Source organism: Gallus gallus, chromosome 2 (genome assembly GCF_016699485.2).
Source record: "Gallus gallus isolate bGalGal1 chromosome 2, bGalGal1.mat.broiler.GRCg7b, whole genome shotgun sequence".
NCBI classification, from domain to species: Eukaryota; Metazoa; Chordata; class Aves; order Galliformes; family Phasianidae; genus Gallus; species Gallus gallus.
In genome coordinates this window covers 77,303,529-77,328,502 of record NC_052533.1, presented here as the reverse complement: position 1 = coordinate 77,328,502, position 24,974 = coordinate 77,303,529, and the positions used below count along the sequence as shown (strand labels likewise).

The 24,974-nt window shown below is 37.5% G+C and overlaps 1 protein-coding gene across 9 annotated transcripts in view; it reads right to left on the bottom strand.

Annotated features, from left to right (window-relative positions):
• Nucleotides 1–24,974, bottom strand: part of CTNND2 (catenin delta 2) — a 623,362-nt gene that overhangs the window by 373,558 nt on the left and 224,830 nt on the right. For all 9 annotated transcript variants that reach the window (XR_001465252.4, XM_040695591.2, XM_015282257.4 and 6 more), the window contains one exon: nucleotides 16,158–16,270. Coding sequence is in view for 8 of the 9 variants with exons in the window: in XM_040695591.2 (XP_040551525.1) it covers nucleotides 16,158–16,270 (113 nt within the window). In the remaining variant the exon portion in view is untranslated. The remainder of the gene's footprint in view (nucleotides 1–16,157; nucleotides 16,271–24,974) is intronic.

The following is a 24,974-nucleotide window of genomic DNA, read 5'->3' as shown; positions in this document are numbered from 1 at the left end:
GAAACGCTTGAACGTTGTACTAAGGACATGGTTTAGTGGGGAAATACTGGTGATAGGTGGATGGTTGGACTAACTTATCTTGGAGGTGTTTTCCAACCTTGGTGATTCTATGATTCGACAAAAATTACAATGCACTATTTCTACTTTTATCATTTTATAAGTAGAGATAAACAAAAACTAAAAATAGTAAGGGAATTGGCCTCATATTAAACCTGATCCTAAATATTTTGGTAAAGAAAATAATACTACAAGCTTAAGTTTTGTGGTACGTCTGCTACTGTATCTGACTATGAATGTCATGGTGATATATAACAGTTTGCTATTACATTCTGAAATTCTGCCATTCTTCTGAGAAGGCCAACAAAGACAACAAGGACAGCCAAATACACATGCAGCATTTCTGCATTTGTCAGGAAAGATCTACACAAGACACCAGAAAACATTTATTAACTGCCACAGACAGATCTCTCCTCCCTAAAAAACTACCATAAATGAAATCATTTGAGGAATTCCACTCCATTTTTAAACAGCAAAACCTCAGCTGTACAAATTCTCAACCAGCAGCAACAGCCACAGTCTCTGAATAAACCTACATGCTTCTCCTTCAGGGTGTAGTTTCACATTATACTTAATTCAATCTAACAGCGGGAGGCGGCAAGAGGGAATGGACCTGCTTTCCCCTTGCTTTTCTGCTTCTTCCCTTGTGTTAAATTTAGCAACTGTGCAATTCCACTGTGACTGTGATTAGCTTGCTGATCTGAGGGAAAACTCACAGTTTTTCATGAGTTAGCTTTCCCTCCAAGCAAGGGAGATTTACAGCGACAAGTCAAACTCAGAAAAGGATGCAGAGGGAGCACTAAGAAAGTGATGTGAGAATGAAAGTTATTTCTCCTTTCTGTGGCAAAGAATAACATGAAATCCCATCTTAAGGCTGCATCTACTCTACATTACTATTTCAGCCTGAAGCAGTTGCAGGATTTTGAAGTGAATTGCCAATTAACAACCACATTGAATGCTGGTTCAATTGGCAGAATAGCTGTGGTGTGTACAAACTGGAACCTTCCAGGAGGAAACTTTGCTTGTTCCAGAGGTACACCTAATACTTACTGAGCATTCACGTTGCATTATATGTTTCTGGCCCAGTGCAAGTTAGCAAGATAGATGTGGAAAGCTTTTTGGAAACCTGAGCATTACTACTGAACCATACTGTAAATTTAGCTTGCAGGTAGTAGCATGGATACTCATGCTCTTCTTTGATTACCCCTGGCCACCAAACACCTTACCAATACTACGTTCAGAGCAAAGAATGCTATCATACCATTACACTTCTCTGGATAGCAAAATGAAATGGAGATGACATGAAAGATACCAGTGTGTAGCAGTGTATATTACCACACTCATTTCAAAGACAACCTGTCTCTATGTTTAAAGAGTAACACAAGAAAACTCAAAAACAAGTTCTTTTTCCCTGTCACACTCACAGTCAATCTGCAAGTGCAGCCATCTCACACAAAGCTCAGAGACAAAATATATTGTCATTGGATTGCAACACTTTGTAAAAATTGATGATGCTCCCTAACAGGGAGGCAGTCTACATTTTCTGTGGTTAAAGCACTAGAATACATTTTCCTGTACAATGATTTCAGAGACCATTTAAATAGTGCATATTAAAAAATTATTGGTCATTTCAGTTGGTGAAATTACACTTATTTGCATGTGCTTTCTAAAAAAATGTCTTTCAAATCCACGTTTTTACTGTCAGCAGCCACCACTGAAAAGAAATCTCTCCATACAATCACTTCCATCTCAGTTCACAGGTATCCTATCCATAAGAAACCAACGACTGGTACCTTGTTACAAGACTGTAACTGTCACTGTTGTTTTCATAGAATCACAGTATCATAGAACGGCCTGGGTTGAAAAGGACCACAATGATCACTGAGTTTCAACCCCTCCGCTATGTGTGCAGGGTCACCAACCACCAGACCAGGCTGCCCAGAGCCACATCCAGCCTGGATTTTTGCTTGTTTGTTTCTAATCATTATACAACAAATCATTCTACAGTTCTACGAATGAGTGCATCTTACAAGTTTTTAGTGCAAAACAAATTAAAACTATGAAATATTCATCAAATGTAGCATAATTTTTTAGTTCGGAGAAATTTTACTATTGTCAGGAGTATAAGTACTGTTTTAACACTTATGAACAGATGCCGCTAGAACTTCTAATAATGCAGTGAATTGACTTTAATCTTGATTTTCCATTTATTTCCTTATTAAACATCATCTTTATTTTAGGAAACCCAATGAAGTCAGAATTGGCATTTGAAGGCATTTTGACCTGAGTTCAAAAAGTAAGGAATGCAACTTTAGATGGTACATTTCCCCTAAAAGCCTGCTTGCCCTCATGTATTTCAATAGTTTTGCTCCTCGGTGCTACCAAAAGGCCATCAGAATGACAGAGGAAAAGACAAGCAGTGTCACATTGACTGTACACAGTGTCCTATCAAATAAGTAAAGAAACTTCTCCATGCTCGTTTACTCCACCCCTCCCTTCTCTTTCACTGCAAGTTTTATGCTTGAAAAGTATAAGCCAAAGCTTTCCCAAGCAGTAGTTGCTGGTGAAGCTTTCCCATCAGGCTTCATGTTACCATATTGAAGACCCACAGACTGAAAAGATCCTGGCCTTAGAAATTCTCCAGCTAAAAAATAAAGAAGGTATCACAGTGTGACAATCTTGGCAGAGCGCTGATGCCACAGGAGAGAATGGATGCTTTGGAAGAACTGAATGCTTCATTCAGACCCTGAAATCTTCCCTTCCTCCATGCAAATAAAAATGTGTTCTGATTTTTTTTCCCTTCCTCTCCATGTGGAATCATGCAACAAAAGAAATCAACTTGTCTCCAGCCTTTTAAAAAGGAAGAAGGACAATTCAGTGAAGAAGTATAATGTCAGTATTTACCTCTGTAGAAAATGAATATTGAAAAGCAATTAAAATCTCACCTTTGTGACATAAAATTGGTCTGGATACTACTAGGAACTCAGCTTAAAGTTTTGCCTTGAAGTACCCAAAAATATTCCTTCTACAGATTTTCAAGAGCCTGAGGTTCCACAAAAGCAAATATGCAATCCAATACTGACAGATACTTTAAATTTAGCTGTGATTATATTGGCCTTTCCAAAGCTTTTGCATTATTTTGCAATTCCATCTTATGAGAAAGTCCAATGTCAAATCAATGCTGCAAGTTTTTGGTGTGGGCTTTTTTTTTTTTTTTCCAGATTAACCTCTAACCGTTGCACAGTAAGTTAAAGCAGATATTGCCAAGCTTGTGAAAATCAATATAGAAACAAATAAATAGAATGTACTTTCAACCGTGCGTTTAATATCTTTATTTTTACATCCATAGTTCCTTCCCATAAGAATGATGTGACAGCTCTACTAGCAATTTAAATAGGCAAAACCAAAGGTCATTTTCTAAGTTCTTTACCCAAGCAATACCTTTGAAATTAATGGGAGGTCATCGAATTAGAGAACAGCAGCAGGATTCGTATCTTCCATTAAAAGTTTTCCTGCCTGCTCACAAGTCATACTGCACAGTACTCCTCCTTGAGATTTGGCTGCAGTAAAATTAAACATCAATTGAAATGGATTTAATGATTTAATTTTTTGAATAGATTACTCCATAAACTTTAGTAACTTTGGTGCAATGCTTTCATACTGAGCTATTCCAAGAAGCCTAAGGGAGGAAGGTCAGCATATTTCACTGAAACAGTTGAAACACCACGTGAAATAAGTGTATGCATTTGCATATTATCTTCTATTTATAGCTATTATCAATAAACATAGCACGTAATATTTCTCACAGACTTGCATGAAAGTACTGTATTCACTCACAGTGCAAGCATCTATGAAAGTTTTACGATCTTTCCCACTCTTTACTACCTCTAGCCTTAGAGCCCCAGATTCTAAGCTGGGAATCACTACTGAACAGAAGATATTAGCAGAATACATCACAAAATGATGACAAAGCTGCAGGACACAAAACAATTGCTGCTACAAAAGCAATGAGAAAGAGACCTTCAAAAGCCTTAGAGAAGATGAGGAAGGGATTCTATTTCAACTGAAGACAGTAGACTGGAAAGTCCCATACCTATTCCTAGATCATCTGAGAATAGAGACGCTCAACAGAGAAAGAAAATCTCTGCCCTTTTGGACACATCTTTCTGAGAGGGCTAATTGGTAAGGAATTGCAATTGTTAAGACTTCAAGACCTTACGTCTTGAAACTCATGAATATGACATCACTCTGGTAAAATAAACTGTTTACCTTGAATCACAAGGAATAGCTCATTGCTCACCAAAAGACCAACACTTCTCCAATATGAATAAAAAAAGGAGGAACAGCAGAACAGCTATAAATAAAATAAGCTAAAGCAGAACCAAAATTTCAAGAAATACATGGAAGAAGCAGCAAATATTAGATTACAGGAAAATCAAAAAATGCTATTTAAAATAACAAGTCATGTTTTATACCTCAAAAGTGTAAGCCAGTTTAATTACAATAACTTCTTGTTTCTTATTCAACATAATGGTGTGAACAAATTGGCAGCTCAGAAGTAAAGCACGTGGATGCCTGCTGGAGATTTGTTTTGCCAGGGTCAACACGATCGGCTTGTGACACACTGGGACAGGAAGGTCCTGCTCTACCCAAGGCCATTTCAGTTACTATCAGCATCACCAGTGCCAATTCCACTACCAATCTGCTCTGTTAGCATTCATTTTACATCAAGCAAACCCAGGAAATGTTTCTCATAGTTTCTTTGATGAAAGATACTAACAATTGCATTTCTAAAATTAAGCTACTTGGAAGAATAAAGTAGCACCAACATAAACAACTTACATAAAACGTAAATAAAAAACCAAAATAGCTTTATAAAATCCTATCTTAACCACTGGATTAGATTAAGACTATTTAATAATAGTACATTTTAGCAGCACTTAAAATGCCTTTAAATTCTAACAGGATAAAGTGAAAGAATAGTATATCCAAAAAAACCTGTACCCCAGGCTGGTCCCACTCATAATTAATGACGTGTTACTGCTAAAACACTGAAGTAACTACAGTTTTGTTTCTCACTAGAAGTCAGCAATAATGCAGAAAGCTGTATATCAACCATAAAATATTTCTAAATGACTGGTCAGTTGTGTCCCTTCACTGTGTATATCCTGCACTGTCTTAAACAAAAGAAAAGTCACACCATAGTCTAGATTTTCAAAAATTGCTTTAAATAATCAAAACCTGACAAAGATTTTATTATGCACGTTAACAGGGTTTTCTTTAATTTTTACTCATCAAAGAATAAAAACCATGCTTATTTAAACATCATTGATGTTAGGAGGCTCATGTCACAGATTTCCTTAATAATGTCATTTATTGTAATTGCATCAATATCCCTTTTTATTGGGGGGGAGGGTAAACTCAATATAAACTGTCATCTAAATTCACTGCAAAGAAATAAAGTAATGTGTTATCAATGCCTAACTGCAGAAGCAGAAATGAATTGTGAAACACTTGTGCATTCCAGGACAACTAAAGTAAATATATTTATATTATATATTAAATATATATATATATATATATCTTTTTATATTAATTTATTACTGTATATATATGTTATATATATTACTTTTATTATATACAGTGTGTACATATACGTGTAGTACTTTGCTGCTTCCTCTGAAAGTGGATTGGTAAAGACAAAGTAAAGGCAAAACCGATGTGAAAACTGAAGTAGAGGGCATAAATAATATTTTTGGCTCATTCTTCACTTTGCAGGTGGTAAGATTAAGTCTTCATTAGTAAATAACAGCTGAAGCATAAGAAGAAAATTGAGCTGTATTATATTAGATTCTCAGAGTGGTAAGAACGGCAGTACACAACTCTTCACTATTTCTTGAACTTCTGAGTAGAGCCAAAGTTAAAGACTCAAGGTGAATGCCTTGCAAGTTTTTAACTACAAATGAAAATGCTGTTGTCTTCTTAATTACAGCACTAATTGAAAACACTTTAGGGAAAGAAGTCTAGAGGAAAGGACCGGAGAAAAAGATGGACGGGAGAAGAATATCCAATAACAAGAGTACCACTCTTTTAACATCCAATTGCAATGTATTTTTTAAACCTGAAAAAAAAAAAAAATCTGGGACATACAAATGCTGCTAGAGAAGCTCTTTTAGACTGACTTCCTTAATTTACTCCATATGCTACCCTTATGGAGAGCGGATTTATAAATGCTTTTGTATATGGATAAGCTATACCTCTTTTGCTCAGTTCAACTACAGGATTAATACTGACTGGAAAAGGAAAATCAGAAAGCTTTTTGTAAAAGCTTTCCATATCTGAAGTCACATATCCTGACATTTACACATTCCTAGAAAGGCATATTCTGATAATATATTTAGCAGAACAGCATAGAAAGTGGAGGTGGTAATTACTTCAATTTATTAATAGGGTCTTCTATTCTGATCAGCAATTTGTGGTGATTAGTTATCCCCAACAACTACATTTATCAATGTACATGTACCACATTTCATTGACAAATTATTTGGCCATGAATTTCCAAAGAGCTGCCAGAGCTTTCTGTAAATCCTGGACTTCCATAAGTGCATGGGGCTAGATGGGATCCACTCAAGGGTGCTAAGGCAGCTGGCAGAGTGTTCCTGGTCAACCAGAGAGGCCCCAGAGGACTGGAGGCTTGCCAACGTGACTCCCATCTACAAGAAGAGTCATAAAGAGGATCCGGAGAACTACAGGCCTGTTAGCCTGACCTCGATCTCAGGAAAGGATCATCTTGAACGAGATCACACAGCACATACAGGACAACTTGAGGGATCAGGCCTAGCCAGCATGGGTTAAAGAAAGGCAGATCCTGCTTGACCAACCTCCTTCTATGATCGAGTAATGCACCTGGTAGATGGTGCTGTTGACATAGTCTACCCAGGCTTCAGCAAAGCATTCAATACTGTCTCCCACAGTAGTCCCCTGGAGAAGCTGGCAGCCCACAGCTTGGACAGACACAATCTTTGCTGGGTAAAGAACTGGCTGAATGGCAAGATCCTGAGATTGGTGGTGAATGGACTCACATCCAGCTGGTGACTGGTCAGGAGTGGTGATACCTGGGGGTTGGTACTGGGGCCTGTCCTCTTCAATATCCTTATTGATGACCTGGATGAGTGCATTGAGCACACCCTCAGTAAATTTGCAGATGACAACACAATGGGAGCAAGTGTCAATCCACCTGAGGGTAGGGAGGCCCTACAGAACTATCTGGGCAGGCTGCATTGCTGGGCTGAGGCTAGTGGGATGAAGTATGAGTATTATGTTCAATTTTGGGCCCCTCAGTACAAGAAAGATATTGAGGCCCTGGAGCATGCTCAGAGAAAGGCAACAAAGCTGGTGAGGAGTCTGGAGCACACGTCTTATGAGGAACAGCTGAGGGAGCTGGGATTGTTCAGTCCAGAGAAGAGGAGGCTCAGGGGTGACCATATTGCTTTCTACAACTACGTGAAGAGAGGTTGTGGCCAGGTGAGAGTCAGCCTCTTCTTCCAAGTAACTAGCAATAGGACTAGAGATAATGGTCTCAAGTTGTGCCAGGGGAGGTTCAGGCTGGATATTAGGAAAAACTTATCCTTTGAAGGAGTGGGCAGGCACTGGAACAGGCTGCCCAAAGAGGTGGTGGAGTCACCATCCCTCGAGGTGTTCAAGAAACGTTTTGATGTTTTACTGAGGGCTATGGTTTAGTGGGAATATTGGTGATATGTGGGCAGTTGGATTGAATGAGCTTGAGGTCTTTTCCAACCTTGGTGATTCTATAATTCCATAATTGGAAGTGGACAATAGGATGACAGAGCTCCAAAGTACTGATTATAATTGGACCAGTCCTATAAGTTAATAAAGAAATTTCTTGTAATTTTCAACATATGCTAGCCTAGCATTTTGACTAAAGGTGATTCAATATAGACTAATAGTTCCACATCAACATTGTTTAAATGCTGCTGTTGTTTCAAGTTGAAGTGGGTTTAGATTAAAACACTATTTGAAAATTGTTTTTTAGAATGAACAAATCTCATACTGATTAAATAAAAATTAAATTAAAATGAATGATTAACTGCATTATACTACTCCAACCACATACACCTCAAGGGAAGGTGTTCCAGCACAGGCAACAACTTGGCTTTGGAGGGCAAAAACAAAGTAGGTATGACCCAAGTGCAATACTACACATACTGTAAAGATAACTGTGACTTGCCATTCACTGAATCTGTAAACCTGGTCAAAAGTTAAGGATAAATACATTTCCTTTAGGAAATCATGGAATTAAGGTGATGTGTTGTGGTTTAACCTGTCAGGGTGCTCAACAGAGTTAAACAGGGCTGAGTAGGCATGGATCAGACACCAGCACATTGCAGTGATTTGCGTCTCTCCAGAACTGCCAAGGTGACAGTACACATTCTCTACATAATTCACCAGTTTCTCAGGATTCTGCAGAAGTTCAGGGTACTGTTTTAGGTACATGCCAATATCATCCCACACTGCCTGCCACTCAGCTGTCCAGCTGCAGGGAAGATCTCAGATCAGAAGTATATTTATAAATACTTGTTTAACCTTAAACAAAATTTTAAAGATGTTCAGTGGGCATAGCAAAAGTAACATGCCATTCTAATTTCTCTCACCCATAGCCTGGCTCCCTGAGGAGACAAAGTAAAGAGTGGAAGTATTAATAGTTTCCAAGATGCAGTTTCCAAAGTACAGAGATGACTGCAATACTGAATACAGGATTAGCTTCCCAACCAGTTTTATACTGTACAAAAAAATATTGGCCTGAATCCAGCCCCCGGAAATGGTAAACAGTGCAATAGAGATCATATATAGCAAGTAATATGGTTCCATGAAAAAATCCTGAGAGATTTCTAAAAATAGGAAAAGTAAGAATGTGAACAGCAACTACTAAATTATTATAACACTTACAACAACTTTGTTTTAACATGCTACAGTCAGATCTGTCATTATCTCAACCATTTGAGTCTCATGTTGGGTCCCAAAAGGACCACTGTGGTTTAACTCAGCAGGTAACACCATACAGCGCTTTGCTCACTTCCCTCCCTAAGGAGGGAAAAGAGGAAAAAGGAAACAAAATGCAATGATAGCATATTTATATAACTTCAGCTGGCAGGGATGAAGAGGCTGCCCGTCTAATGGTACTACCCTCCTTGTCCCTGCAGCTGTCTTGCTCCCAGACAGCAGAAGTACCTTTGTGAAAACAAAATACAACAATCTAATCATGAACTACTTTTCCAAGGTAATAGAAAGAAAATAAAGGGTGTGCTTTATCTTCTTTCTCTACATCTGGAGAGTAGGGGGATATTGCCCTACAAAGAGTGAGGAAGTAGAGAGCCGAAGTGCAAGAGGCTATTTTTTCTTTTTTAAAATTCTTTTAATTTCTTTTAATTTCTTTGTGCAAATGAGCAGCGTGGAGGCATGAGGTGAAAATATAAGGGGTAGAGAAAAGCCAGAAGGAGGCACAATATTTATTCTCAATTAGCAGTAACTGAGATGAACTACGAATTGAAAACCCAAGGGATTTAAAAGCCTCTTTAACACATTAAAAATCTATAAAATCTTCACTTAACTGCTGAAATGGCAACATGCCTCAAGAAGTTATAACATTAACCATTCAAAGTATGTTGCTATCAAATTGTGAGAAGCCTGCAGAATCTGAAGTGTGTCCATTCACGCCACTCCTGGAAGTCAACTAAATTAAGTAATACTTCCCATGAACTTCTGATATTCAATGTACTTGAGCATCAAGGAATGCAAAGCTCGGTTTCTGCTACAGAACAGTCACAGTTGTAGCAGCTCCATTGAGATGTTTATCTTTATGACAGCCCCTCAGAATAAGCAGACAGATAAGAAAAAAATAAAATGAGGACTCACTCCTGCGCACATTATCACATATTGGCAAGGAAAGATCACCTAATTATTATTAATAATAGCATTGCTAATTTCTGAAGTAAATAAAAAACAATGACTCACTCCCAAAAAACCCAAACCCAAAGCTTTTCAGAATTTGTTGATAAATCTTAAATTTCCAGCATCAAACACTACAGCTAAATACAAGTTTATTTTTTTTTTAATTCAAAACAGATCACAGCAAGACAGAGGATCCACAATTGATACGAAAGCAGAATTTACTACTGCAGAGATGAGCGCATTTCTGAAAGCTATATCTGATTAGAAGTCGTAACGTTCATCAATGCATTTTCATTGCAAATCTTCAATTTCTTCTAAGATTACAATGAAAATCAATTATTATTAAAACCAAGAACCCAGGCAAACCCAGCTTCATGCAAAAGTAACTCAAGTCATTTGCTAAAAACAGGTAAACTAGCCTGGATGAGTTTTGGCAGGAAGTAGTAGTAACTGTTTCTATATCTGCACTGGTGAAAGGTAATCAGAACCTACCAAAGCAAGAAAGTGCTGAGAACAGGTGGTTTTGGCAATCTGCAGTGTTTAGGTATGAAGGCTAGGTGGAATAAGGTAATGGAAAAGAAAAAAGATATCAAAAGTGAGGAGGATGTTCAAGATCACCTACTCAAGTTCAGATGGTGAGACAGAAGGCATGAGTGGCAAAGGGAGAGAAAACAGAGACGTATTGCAGTTGGGAACTGAGAAAGCACAAAATTGAATTTGTTTCCTCAAGCATATGGACAATATTTTGTCACTTTCTTTTCATTTGTGGAACAGAAAACTGGTTTCTCTGAAGGTCTGGGCAGCCTTCATCAGACTGCATTTTGGCTCACTGCTTCTAAAAATGCATTATTAAATAACTTTTGTTTCATGACCATTTCATTTCTAAATTGCTCTGGGGATAAGTTATGGTGTGTGGAGGGATGCTGCTGTGTACAGTATCAATGGAGTTTCATAAGCTGCAAGATATGCATAATCAAAATATCTATCTACTTATAAAACTAGCTGACGGAAATCCAATGGAACTGTATCAACTTCTGCTGCTTAATTCCATTGTAAAGATTAGTTTTTATTATTGTCAGGTATTTGCTGTTTCTCATTTCTTTCTACAGCCTTCCAGATAAGCAGGAATCTTAATAATATGATAGTAACTCAGGAACATACATTCAGATGTGATGACTAATTGGAATAGCAAATGAAGCCAGGGAGATCTGCGTTTTCTACAATAAGACCTATATTTCTTAACTCCAGCATCCAGTTTGAATGGGTATTTTCAACATTTGTCTTTATTTTGGCAACCCTTACAAAAGGCACAATGGAGTTCCTCGATGCCTCTGCCTTACCTTCATGTCCTACTCTTCTCTAGTCACTGACAGTTTTATTTTCCTCATCCTGCTCCATCCCACTCATCATTTCTTAGAACTTTTAATTCATGTGTTGACCAATTAAATCCAATTCTTCCATTTTTAGACTATGTCTGGGTTCTTCCAGATGCCTTATCTGCTTTTGGAACAAATGTTCTTCCTTCTTAACTTTTCCTCCAAAATACACTCGTAGTAACTGGGATTCTGAATGCACCTATAGATCTGCTTCTTGACTTCTTTTCATTGGGTTTGGAAGGACCTCTCCTTACCCTAAACACACCAAAGGACAGATAGGATAACACACCAGAGACTGCCCTTAGAGATTCAGCATGGACAGGCCGGGCAGGCTGTAGGGAGCTGGGACCTGGCTGTGCTTTTTGGATATGGGGCTGAATGCCATGGGCTGGCACGGGGCTCTGGGTAGCAGGGAAGAGCCATAGGGCTGGCAGTGCAAATCCATAACAACAACAGCAATGATGATGATGATTGCTTGAAATGCCCTTCATAACATAAATATACCTCTCAATGTACATCTTGAGAGGGAGCTAACCTTGGCAAAATAAAGAAAAACTGAAATCTTGGTTTAATATAAACCAGCATACAATATTAATGACAGAGACTGCCATAGTCTCTGTCCATCATCTCTCAAAAGTAACTCTTCAAAATATCCTTGCTACTCTATCTCTATAACAGCATTTGATTTCAATTGTTCATAGCTATTAAATAATTTCACCAATATTACTGAATTTGTTCTCAGTCATAAACTACTTATTTCTAAGGTATCAAAAGATATCAAAGATATATATACATATATATATATATATATATAAATCTATCTAGTACCTTTGATCCACAAGCAGTTAAGCACTAAAAATCAACTTTTCTGAGAATGCTCTAATTCAAAGAACTTTACAATATCAAGGCACTTTTCCCTCAGCATTATCCTCAATCTTGTCTTCCTCCAACCCTATCCAAAAGCATTTCCACATCTGATAAGTAAGGATGAGGACAAAAAGAACGTTGTCAAATTATTAAAGCAGAGTACAGGAAGGAATCATAAAAAGTCGAGCTCAAAGGGTTGTAGAGAAAGTCTTATCACTCATACCCTTTTTTTGATTGATACTTCACATGCGTTTAAGCTTCAAGTGACATTTTTTACAGTCTTAGGCAATCTGCTGCAGCGCTTATCTGTCCTTAATGGTAAATAGTATTGCTCAAATTTTTCAACAAATGGTTTGCCAAAAGTACACAGAACTTAACTCCGTAAGACATAAGTGAATTTCACATTAACAAAGATTTACTTCCTAAGATGAGTATTTCCCAATTAATTTCAAATTAGTGCAATATTCAAGTGCATACTTGCAGCCAGATACCTAAGTGTGAATATGACAACTGGAAAGAACTTTCAGACATCTTAGAATCACACCAACAGTGCAAGTATTTAGAGAATATCCACCTGAGTAGAGTTTTCATTGGCTCACATATCAGTAAATGATGATATGCAAAGTATCTAAGGTTTTTATTCTGTTGTTTTAGTTCTGCTTCTTGATTTTTTCTTTTTACTTTTCTAATAGTGGCATTAGTGGAAACAGAAGAAAAAATGAAATACTTGAGCTAACGGTGTGAGATTCAAAGTGACAACTGGCAGCCCAAAATAAGGCTTTTAGCTGAAAAGACCTTTTCCTAGAGCAACAGAGAGAAAAATTGCTTCTCTGCAGTAATGCAAATGATTTTTTAAAGAATATGATACTTTAATTTCATATAAACATATCAGTTTCAAAACTTCAGCAATGCCGAATGTTACTGTGTTACTGCTCTCATAGAGGTGATATCTCCAGCAGGAAAAGAAATGATACTATTGTAAAAGATAGGGATGAACTGTAAGAAAGAAAATCACAGTAAACTTGATTGCTTGGACATTTGCTGGAAATTTGCCTTTTAGCAACAGAAGCTTGTTTGCTAGAAAGCTGTGAAACCAGTTAGTTCCCTGTAAGGTATCAGTAGGACTAATCTGTTTTCTCAACATGCCTTATAATGGAGAACCAGCACAGAGTCCCTACAAATTTTAGATTAATGGAAATACCAAGAATTTGTACAACTTTTGACTACCTTATAACAACATTTTCTCTCCATTTTTTTTAATTATTATTATTATTTTTAAAACTGGTTCCCTAAATACTGAGCCTCAGCAGAAATGTAATTCAGTAGTCTGACTTTCAGAAATGCCAGGTTCCAGACTTTACCTAGAAGACATGCAACCATCATCCACCAGCTAGCAACCCAGTACCTAAAATGTAACCAACAATTTCTGTGGCATGTAAATAGATTGTTGGAGTCTAACAGTACAGCCTGAGACACTGTTTGGTAAATAGAGCTTCAGAGACAGAAGCAGACAAAGACCTCTAATGTTGTGGTAGTATGTATTTTACTTTTCTTGGATGAACAGTTTTGTCATAAGAAACTTGAACATTACTAGATCCCATTTTCATAAACACCTGCTCCTTACATCTTCAGATGGTAGTGTGCTCCATACAACTAGTGTTTTCTGTCATAGAATCATAGAATTGCTCAGGTTGGAAAAGACCTTAAAGATCATCAAGTCCAATCGCAACCTAACCAAATTATCCTAAACCAAACCAAACTACCCTAGCAGTTTCACTACCATTTCTTCTACTTTACTGTGCTAAAGAAGACATCAGTGAGAATAACGGTAGTCAAAGGAAAAAAGTGGGAATGTTTTCACCTTAGTACTTGAGAAAACAGATCTCAAACATGAATATTTTAGATAGTAACTTCTTCTATTACTTATATTTATACTATACTTGTCTATATTTCTGGCAAGGTCCCTATAAAGATATAGTGCTCATACCACTAGAATCTAGTACTTGCTGAAAATCTTCAGAAAAAGTGTAATATTAAGATTTAATTCACTAAATCATTTCATATCCTAGAAACTATTGATACATTTCGCCCTGGCTACCTAGATCCACTTCCAATTGGATGCGATCAATCTGACAGCAGATCTAGACTGTATATTTGTTAGCAGTTGCACTGAGGTGTACAAATTTGCCTATAATTAATTTCTGGATCCTGATTTCTGTGTCAAGAAAAGGCTCTATACTAAGTTCTTAATGACTGAAAATTGAGCTACCTCAAGCTTCACAGTACAGTTGGATACACAGCTCCTTATGGGCCAAGTGCAAAATGTGCCAGAAAAGTGCAAAAAAAAAAAAAAAAAAGTAGATAGAACTAACAATCTTTCAGCAGATCCTTAAAAATGTGGTTTCAAAGACATAATGATAGACAACCATGAAATCTTCATAAAATTAATATCCCAAGGAAGTAAAGCTGACAACACTGCTCCTGATATCTCCCCTATGAAGTATGCTGTACTTCTTTACTATGCGTATGTGCAGTTGTTTCAAGATGTTACATCAAGACATGGTACTAACCATCACTTTAAGCTGGTTTAGCCTGATAGTAAATATGGAAAGCTGCTCCATGTGTGCGAGTTTTAATCCTTGGGTAGTAACAAACACGTGGAACAAATGTTAACATGAAAAGTTCCTTTTAGATATTTTGAGTGAATTTTGAATTAAAAAAGTGATTTAAAAGAAAAAGTAACCCAACTTTCTTGTATTAAAATATGCTGATTACAATCAGTCCAGTCTGATTACCGCTTGATAAGGAAAGGCATCTGAATAAGTCAAGATGTTATTAGATAATAGTTACATTGCTGAAGGCATATGGTCAGTTCTACTGAAGACTTAGAGGCAAGATTTCACATTAAAAAATGACAGCATTTAAAAACTTCTTACCTACAGAGACTTAGTAATAAGAGCTATAATTTTAGATTTTAATTTAACTGAAAAGCATACTTGAAACAAAAGCATCCTTTCATTCTTAGATTAGTTTAAGAAATCAGTTAAAAAACAGGTATTTTTACAGGTTTTTCTACTTATATCACATAAAACTTCATGCTAAGCTTGGTCTACCATTCTTCATCTTACGTATTCAAATACATCACACTTAATAGTTCCACTGACATAAACAGAAGATATGTCTACACAGCATTTCTCTTGGTCCTTGAAACCCAAACACTATCATCTTTTATTTATTAAGTTCACCTGAGAAAAAAGAATGACTGGGAAGTAGCTCAAGACTACAAAATCTTTAGTTGCACCAAACTGACCAAGAGATCAGCCTCTTTCTGTTACAATTTCTCAAATAATACTTCCATCGTCTAAACAATGTACAGAATAATCAATTTTAAGGGAGCCAGTGTTTAAAAAAGATGAAAATCCATATTTTATCACTACGTTTTAAGGTCAGGTCAGCAGCTTTACGTAAACTGTATAAGCAGCTGAAACAATCCCTAAAGCTTTTAATACCTTGATGAAGTTTTGATAAAATAAGTTCATATGCTTATCATTGCATTTCTGCAAGTCTAAAGCTGAGAAGCTTTGGTGGAAATGGTAGCCGTACTTGTAATGGAAACAGGTGTTTTTCTCTTAATCCACTCAGACTATAGCAAGCAGCCAGTCAACAAATTCCAAATGTCACTACCACCTTGCTACTGGACAAAGTAGATAACAATTACACAAAATTCATTATGCTCTTGAACTTTTCTCTAAAACAGAACACTGAAAATTGAAGTTTCAATCTCTACTAAAAGCTGATCATCCTTGCTTGCTGTATATTTTTTTCACACCATGATCAGTACTATTTCTTTTCAATACTCAACAAAGAAATTAGCAATTCATGCATTACCTAATGCTGCTCATGCTTCCAGTTTCCGATCCAAGTTTACATCGCTCCAGTTGGCTCGCTACAATCTGACGTTCAGCCTCAAGCTCTCGAGTCAGTCTCTCAAACTGTAGTTCCTGAAAAAATACATGAAACCATTCATTTTGACTTGAGAATTTCAGTACATAAAATAATTTTCAAAAAAATTTTTACAACACTACCCTATGGGAAAACCTTTTTTTTATTGTGTTCACAATCCAAGTTTTAGTAACACCTACTCATTCTTTCATTCACTCTATTGATATGTGTTATAGAATCAGCCAGCTTATTGGGAGCGGAATTTCCAAACACATTAAACAATTCAGGCCCATGCCAAAAGCATTCACAGTTCATGTAGAGCTCTTGGCATAAAAATACATTTATAATAAGGTGATCTAACTATGCTGTGTCACAAGCAACAATGTGGTTACTAAAAAAAGATGTAAAGTTCTGTAGATGGTCATGTGGTGAGGAAAGCTTTTCTACTGAGGATAAAAATATCAGCCATCATAGTACAGACTATTGAAATAAATTAAATTGAAGGTATATTGTTATGATTAAACATGATTAAATTTCAGCACTTAATGACGTGCAGAAGGGAAACTCAGGCAGTTTTGGATAAAAGCCACAAATTGAATACATTTTCTTTCATTCTGTCAAGGAATTCAAACTAGCCCCACCAGGCAAGATTTATCTAAAGAGCTCAAAAATGAATTTTCATTTCTATGCACAAGAGGCTATTTCCTGAAATTAAATTTTAAAAGCAAACAAATTAAAAAAAAAAGAAAATCCACACACAAAAAAACAAGCCAAGTTTAATTTTCACAGTTCCCTGAAAAACAGTGTTTTCTATGTCTTTTATTGTATTTTCATCAAACACGAAACAGAAACACTTATAGGGAATTGTGCTACTTTAAAAAGAATATTTTACGTTCTTATTTCTTTTTAGTTTGCTAAACATGCTGCCTTTTCATTTTGGTCATCATTAAATAAAATCACATTCAGAGGTATGTGGAAAATGTTCTCTTGCCTCTCTCCTTTACATCAAAGGCTAAAGGAGATATACCAGAGCTGCTCTGAAAGCAATGCCTCCTATTTTATTACGTTGGCCACACCAACAGTGATGGATGTTGGTGGTATGGCAGTAGAGTTTGTACCTTCTCGCCAGTATCCCATAACATTTTGTTGCCATACAACAGATGGCAGCAGAGGAGCAGTCTGATAGAATGGTGTCTGACATGGAAGTGCAGATGGAGCAAAGATGTGCTATTGAACTTCTCCATGCAGAAAAAATGGCACCTGATGACACTCATCAATGCTCACTGAATGTTCACGGAGACCAAACAGTGGATGTGAGCAGCATGCGGGGTGGGTGGTGCATTTCAGCAGAGGCAACAATGACATGAAAGACAAGCCATGTTCTGGATGGCCAGACACACCTGTCACACCACAAAATGTCTCAATCAGCATATCTGCACAAATTGGTGGATTACAACAAGGGAACTCTGTAGAGAATTGAGTATCAGCTCCAGTGCACTGGAAATGTGGTAATGTTGGAATATCACAAAATTTGCACCCAGTGGGTCCCATGTACACTCACACACACTGTATGCTAGCTTGTCATGATCTACTGAATGAATATGAGGCTGAAGGCAATAATTTCCTGGACAGTATCATTACTGGTGACAAGAAATGCTGTCACCAATATAAGCCATAGTCAGAATGGCAGTCCATGGAGTTGCAGTGTGAATTCCCCATCAAAGAAAAAGTTTAAGACGCAGCCCTGAGCAGGTGAAGTGATGTGCACTCTCTTTTGTGACAGGAAAGGGGTGATCCTTCTGTTTTTCCTGTAACCTGGACAAGTCATCAACTCTGATGTCTCTGGTGACCCTTCCATAGTCAGCTCAGGGAAGAAGACAACCTTTATCTTGCATTGCAACAACACCAGGCCTCATATCAGCTTAAAGACCAGAGAGCACGTTCCCAATCTCGTCTGGACAGTACTAGCACATCTACCATTTAGTTCAGATTTGATGCCTTCTGGCTTTCATCTGTTTGGGCTGATGAAAGATACACTGCATAGGCAGCATCTTCCTAGCAACGATGACATCATAGCAGCTGTAAAACAGTGGGTCACCTCGACAGGTGGTGAGAGAGTGGCATGCAAACTCTTGTTTATTATTGTTGAAAATGCATACCTAATGGTGGACTATGTTGAAGAAGACTAACTTGAAGTATCATTTTGTGGCTGAGAATTTTTTTCTATCAAATAGTGTTACGGTGTTCTTTGTATCTGTTGTAGTTTCCATGGAAATAAATAGGAGGTATTACTTTCAGAGCAATCCACGTATTTTGAGAATTCACTTGTAAACATTAAGTTTACTTTCAAAACAACAGTAACAGCTTTAACAGCTGTACCTCTGCCTTTTGAAGTTACTTTATTCAATCATAAAAGAGACACCAATACAGACTTTGAAAATTGGCATATGTTTTCAGCATTTCAGTTTTGTCTCCTGTCCCACATGAGGTAGGACATGCAAGTTTTTCTCCATTACTCATGATTTTGGTCTTCAAAGTATACCTTTCTATTCTGACTATCTATATTTCTCTCTTACTTTCTTCTTTCTTTTCTGCATTCCCTCTTTCTCTAATTTCATAGTATACATCATGACTCATCTTCCACTAATCTTTTTCAATCCTACCATATGAACTGTTAGCAAATTTCCTAAAATTACAGGTCTAAGAAGCCTTTCTCTATAGATGATTGGTTCATTGTTGTGGAAATGTTTCTCTGATTGAGATGCAGAAATTCACGTTTCCTGATCTCTGTCCACGTCCACATTGTTTGAGCCCTGTCCTACAGAGATAAATGGAAAAGGACAGTTGTATCTCTGTCCCTTCTCAAGCAGGAAGCAAAGATGCTCTGGATCACTAACGGAAAAAAATAATCCTGGGCTCCTACCTACATTCAAGCCACAACCAAGTGGTTCACTTCATTCATTGTCTTCTATCAGATGACAGAAGTTACCAAGGGAAGGAAGGAGACAGGAGGTGAACTAAGGGCACATGAAGAGGCAGATTCACACAGCCATTTTCCTATAATTATCCTCAACATTCAGTCTAACATAAAACAGTTAGATATTCCCTCATGTGATGTCCAAGGTGAAGGTTCACAGGGTTGCCTTGGAATGAAAGAAGAAAAAGATTCAAGTAAGAAGAGGACAAGTTTGCTATTCCACTATATTAAGAATGCCTACCAGAAAAAAAAATTAATAAGATTTCTCCTTTCTGTTTGGGAGGCAGCTAGAGTGACTAACATTTGAATAATTCCATATGTTTAGATTTCAAGCAGCTGTCACAGTGCAAGAAGACAGAAACTAGAAATAGTATTTGCTTACATTCTGTACAAACATCCACTGAACCTTACTCTATTATTTGTAATATTTGTTCTGTTTACAATCATTTTCACCAGATCATGCCATCTTGTGTTATCGCCACAATCCTCTATTACTCATCTGAATCAAGCTAATCTGAACATCAAAATGAAAAGCATATTTCTACCCACTATTTACACAAATCTTCATCTCCAAGAGAACTTCAGAAACTACACTGCACCTTCATAATTAATTTAAGCAATGTTATGCCAAATGCAGCTTCATAGCCTGCGTTAAAAAGGGTGATGATGCCAAAGTAAGTACACAGGCAAAGGCAATGCAAAGCCAAAGTGACCACTCTGACAGTCCTCAGCACGCAGAAGCAAAAGAGTGTGGGAGTGTGATGCCAGCAGAAAGATTAGACATCATTACAAGAATATTCCAGAGAAATCAGTCAAGAGAGCAGCTTGGAAAGGGAGGAACTTCAATACAACTTTATCAAATTGTTCTGAAGTGATCAAAACAATACCTGATAGAGTCTGAAGAAAATTTTCTTTAAAAGTCTTACTTACCTATCAACCTACTGTGGTGGAAAAAATACTCACTACACCACAGAGGGTAACTGGACAGCCTTTTCAGTATGGGACTTACATTCTACCTACCCTCTGCAGCCACAGAAGCGCTAAGGGCTTGAGGCAAGTCTTGTATCTCACAGTGGTCCAGAACACTGAGTAGGCTTGACAGAAATCTTCACGGCCTTCAGAGGTTGTGAACTCTGAGCTCAGAGCACACCAAGAGGAAAGGTTTTGGTTACCTTCTGTTTTGTATTTGCTCAGTCGTCTGTGTCAACTCATTTGAATGTTGAGAGGAGGAAAACAGGTCAAAAGAAATCTGGCTGATATTTAGAGCTGATCTCCTTTTACTCTACCCCTTACAATCTCTAAGTAATTTGTCAGTCTTTTTACAGAGAGATGTGTATTGATGCTGCGCAAGAGACACAGCAAAATCAGTAAACGGCTAAAAGCAGCTGAAAAATAATTTAAATTAGAGCTAAATTTAGGCTGAATATCCTTATGAATTCATTGAATTTCTATGCATCTTAAAGTTGTAACGTTAAAAGAAAAAAGTGTTAACCTTTTGACTGTGAATATGCTATACAAAACAAATTGGTGCACTGATGATCATTTGAATCTCCATATACAAATAACAGCACTGGGAGGGGTTGAGAATCTCTGGTGAGAAGACAGAAAGCCTGATTACAGCTAAACAAACAAAGATGTGGTCTTGTGAACTGATGTCTTTCATAGAAATATCTTAGAAATCACAGAATTTCATAAAGCACACAGGCTGTAGAAATGCAAAATACTGGCTTTACCACATACTAGCTTATTAAGCAAGAAAAACTGTACCTCCATGTCAAAAGCAGTGTCTATATACTGTTATGCAATTCCCATGGTATCATGCATAATTCCATACGCCGCATATCTATAAACTCCTAAGTATGCCATTACTTAGCATGGTGTTTTAAACGAACTCTTTTTAACCTACTGTACTGAGAACACATGAGCAGCTATACGTGAGGCACCTATCTCCTGTGAAAACAGCAAAATCTTGAGAAGTTTAAATTGGCAGAAATCCTGAAACCACATCAGGCACAAACCAGACCTGACAGCCTACTCTGTATCTAGAAGGAAAACAGAATGTCTCGATGCTTTCAAGCATGATAAAAACATCACTAGAAATGCCCCCTATGTGACACTGAATGCTGTTCAGAAGCTTCAAAAATTGGGCTTTAGAATGTACCATTCATTCTAGCTTCTCTGATCTTTCTTGTACTGTTCTTACTCTTCTTCACTGAAGCATTTCATTTTTCTCCTTTATTTAATAAAATGAAGTTGTGGGAAACTGCTCAGAGCAGGGTAATAAATAGATGAACATAGTGCTAGCAAATTCTAGTAACTCAGTGGTGGGCATGTTATTGTAGGATCTTAATGGAGGCCAAAAAAATATTTAGATTTAAAAAAAAAAAGCTTGCTTATAGTTGACTGTAATTGTTTGAAACTTCTAGTTTCCAGGTGCCATCAGTTTGGAGGAAACAATTCATATGCTGGAGGAATGCCATTCAGACAAGCCTTGACAAGCTGTAGAGACAGGTCAGCAGGAATGTCACACAGTTCCAGAAAGAAAAATTGAAAGTCCTGAATGTCACAAAGTTCCACAAAGAAAAATGAAGCACCTCACAAAAAGGACCTATGAGTGTGGCAGACAAAAGGTTGTGAATCAGCAGGGCATTCTTTTTGTGATGATGGCCAACAATGCACTTGGTTGCAATGCCAAAAGAACTTTCAATAGGACACAGAAGTAATTATTCCCCTCTATTTGGTACTCCTGAAGCTGCATCTCAAGTACACCCCCTGATTTTGGGTCACCAGAACAAGAGACACAAGAATTTGAAGCAAAGGTTCAGAAGGCCAATAAGGTTATGGGACTGAAGCAAGGAGATGATGAAAGAATTCAGTTGTTTGGCATGGTGAAGAAAATGTCTGGAGAAGAGTTAGTTGCCAATTATTAGTGCTTCATGGAGGACTATAGTGAAGACAGCACCAGAGAGTCTAGTCAGAGGTACACAGCAAAAGGCAGAAGTCACAAATTGCAGCCCTGACAATTTTTACTCAATATAATGCAAAATAAAGAAACAAAAAACAAAACCGAATACAACACAGCAAGACTGGTTAAGCACTGGAAGAGGCTGCCCAGATGGGTTGTGGAATCTCTGAATCTCAATATTTGGAGATTTTGAATCGCACATGTGATCTAACAGTGAGGCCAGTCCTGCTTGGCACAGACCTCCCACAGTCTCTTTTTAAGTTTTCCAGGATTCCAGAATCAGTGAATTCTGGAAAATATTTTTCAAAGAGTTGTGCCAATCTGCATTATGGATTAAAAGAAGTGCCCGGCCCAGGTTAGCTACCATCAAACTCGGATCATCATCCTACTTACCTTAAGAAACATTTGAGCTAACAAGCGCTAGTATTTTGTCAGCCAGAAACTGCATTTCTCTAGCTCAGGTATTCACCTCGTCTCAGGGCTTTGGCGATATATGCTCATTTGTTTAGCCATAGGGATCAGAATATTAGTTTAAGGACCAATATATTAGCGTAGCAGAAGGAATCAATGAGTGCTAGTTCTAAAACTTCCCATTTCAACTCTGTTTCGTGTGTGAACAACCTTGTTTTCTGCAGTGATTCTGCTTCACAAGAAGCACTGGAGTCATAACAGACTACTTTTATCGTTTGCACCCACCAGGTCCAAGGACATTTTCTTCAGATGTCACATATATTGTTTTGGAAACCACTCATTATGGTCTAACAAGCAATGGAAGTTTGCCAAATCGGAGAAAAACAGCTAGAGGTCAGCCAAAAGTCTCTGTGATGAAGCCGATGATGGAAAAATGGGGATAAAAATCAGTGGTCATATGGCCACCCTAGACGCAACTGGGCATGCACAGAAAGACACGAGCATATATTGAGTTCTTGGAATAGAATGTACTGCATATGTATATTTTAACTCTTTAAAGGTAGAATGTGAACTGCAAGAGTGTGCACTTGATTTGTCAAGTCACCTGGTACGTATCATGAGGAATAAAGGAATACTGCTTTCTAACACCACATGGGAGTTAGGGAACTGAGAATTTTCTTCCCCGATATTGAATAAGATTAGCAATCACAGGCTTTTTCACAAGATATTAACATGGCAATTCCCAACCAAGGGCTATTATTCATATGGGTTATTTATGGAGTCAAGAAAGATTTGATCACGGTGTTAAAAATACACCGCTACTTCATTGGAGTAATCTTACAGGAAAAAGAAGTCCCTTTCATGCCTTCAGAAAACTTTCATAGAAATCAGACCCTATTTTGCTTTCTATTTTTAGGATCCTGATGGAAATGATAGAAATCAGACGTGTTTCAGCTCTCCAGGCACACCAGCCTGTGCCTCTGCTCCTTGCCCTCTGAAGACATACTGCCCAATTGCCCCGACTACCATCCCTAGCAAAATTGCATTATTTCTTCTCCAGAATAATCACTAAAGTTATTCTAATTATCTTTATTTTTTTTATTATTTTTATTATTATTATTTATTTATTTACAAATTGTCCAATACTTTCTAATCCCTTGTTTTCCTTCCTGTTTTATATCCAGCTTTAATTTTCAGCTTACTCCTTTTTCTTCTCTCTAGTTTTTGCATCCCTTGCTAACACACACACACAGTTTATCACCCACCATGATTGCCATGGTATTCACCTTCCTCCAATGCAAACTACTGCAGTCCCTACAGTAAAGAAGAGCAAGTCTAAGTCTGTGAGAGTGAGAACAGAATTAGAACTACTAAGAGTTTTCAAATCTCATACATTTGCTTCTACTCTTTTTGGAGTAGCAATGTAAAGGAGATGTAAGATAAACTGATTTCTTAACTCCCTAGAGATTATTACTATTAATTGCAAAGCTCAAGGTGGTAGCAAAACTGAACCTCTGAGACACTGGATACTGTCTGAAGACTGAGAGAAATAGAGCTGAAGTTAAACAGCAGATCTTGACACTTTGATATTAAATTAGCCTCAGTCTGTAATCCTGATTTACTCCTCAGTTATCAAAAATTTACTAAATAAAAGTTGGGGAAAAAGAAACAACACAAAACTTATCATAATGAGCTGTGAAATGCTGCCTTTCACCTTCATCTTCTGATACACAGCCATTGGGTATTTCTGTTCTGAAAAGAGCAACGCTGTCCAGCTATATCTGGACGATGCTTTATTATGATGTAAAGAATATTTGTATATGTGATTCTGGGCAGCCTGGTCCAGTAGTTGGTGACCCTGCACAAAGCAGAGGGGTCGAAACTAGATGACCATTGTGGTACTTTTCAACCCAGGCCATTCTATGATTCTATGTATAATTCATAGACATGAAAGGTAAGAAAGTGAAACAGAGGAGGTTCATAAAGTGAAAATTCCAAAAGTGCTGCAGACATTGAAGCACTGTGAGAATACTTTCTGACTCCCAACAACACATGCAGTTTCCAGCTTTTCCTTTCTTCTCTAATGTGTGGTCTGGTATGCTAGCAAGAGCTACAGAGGTGTCAGTACACGCACCAACCTATGTGGCTAACAAAACCACATAACGCTTTGCATACAGTCTTTCTGCTCATGTGTTTAGACATTCAAAGAATGCTCCAGCATCTTATCATGGGGCTCTCCAGTTCTCAATTTATACACCTTCTATTAGTTATTGCAGAGCTCTGGAGCCACAGGTTATATCCTAGGTGTTGCATGCAGATGGAGTGTCAGCATTATATATCACTGGCTTTACTCCTGTTCAGAATACTCTAAGAAATTAGAGACATCTTGTCCCTTCCTCGTGCTTGTAAT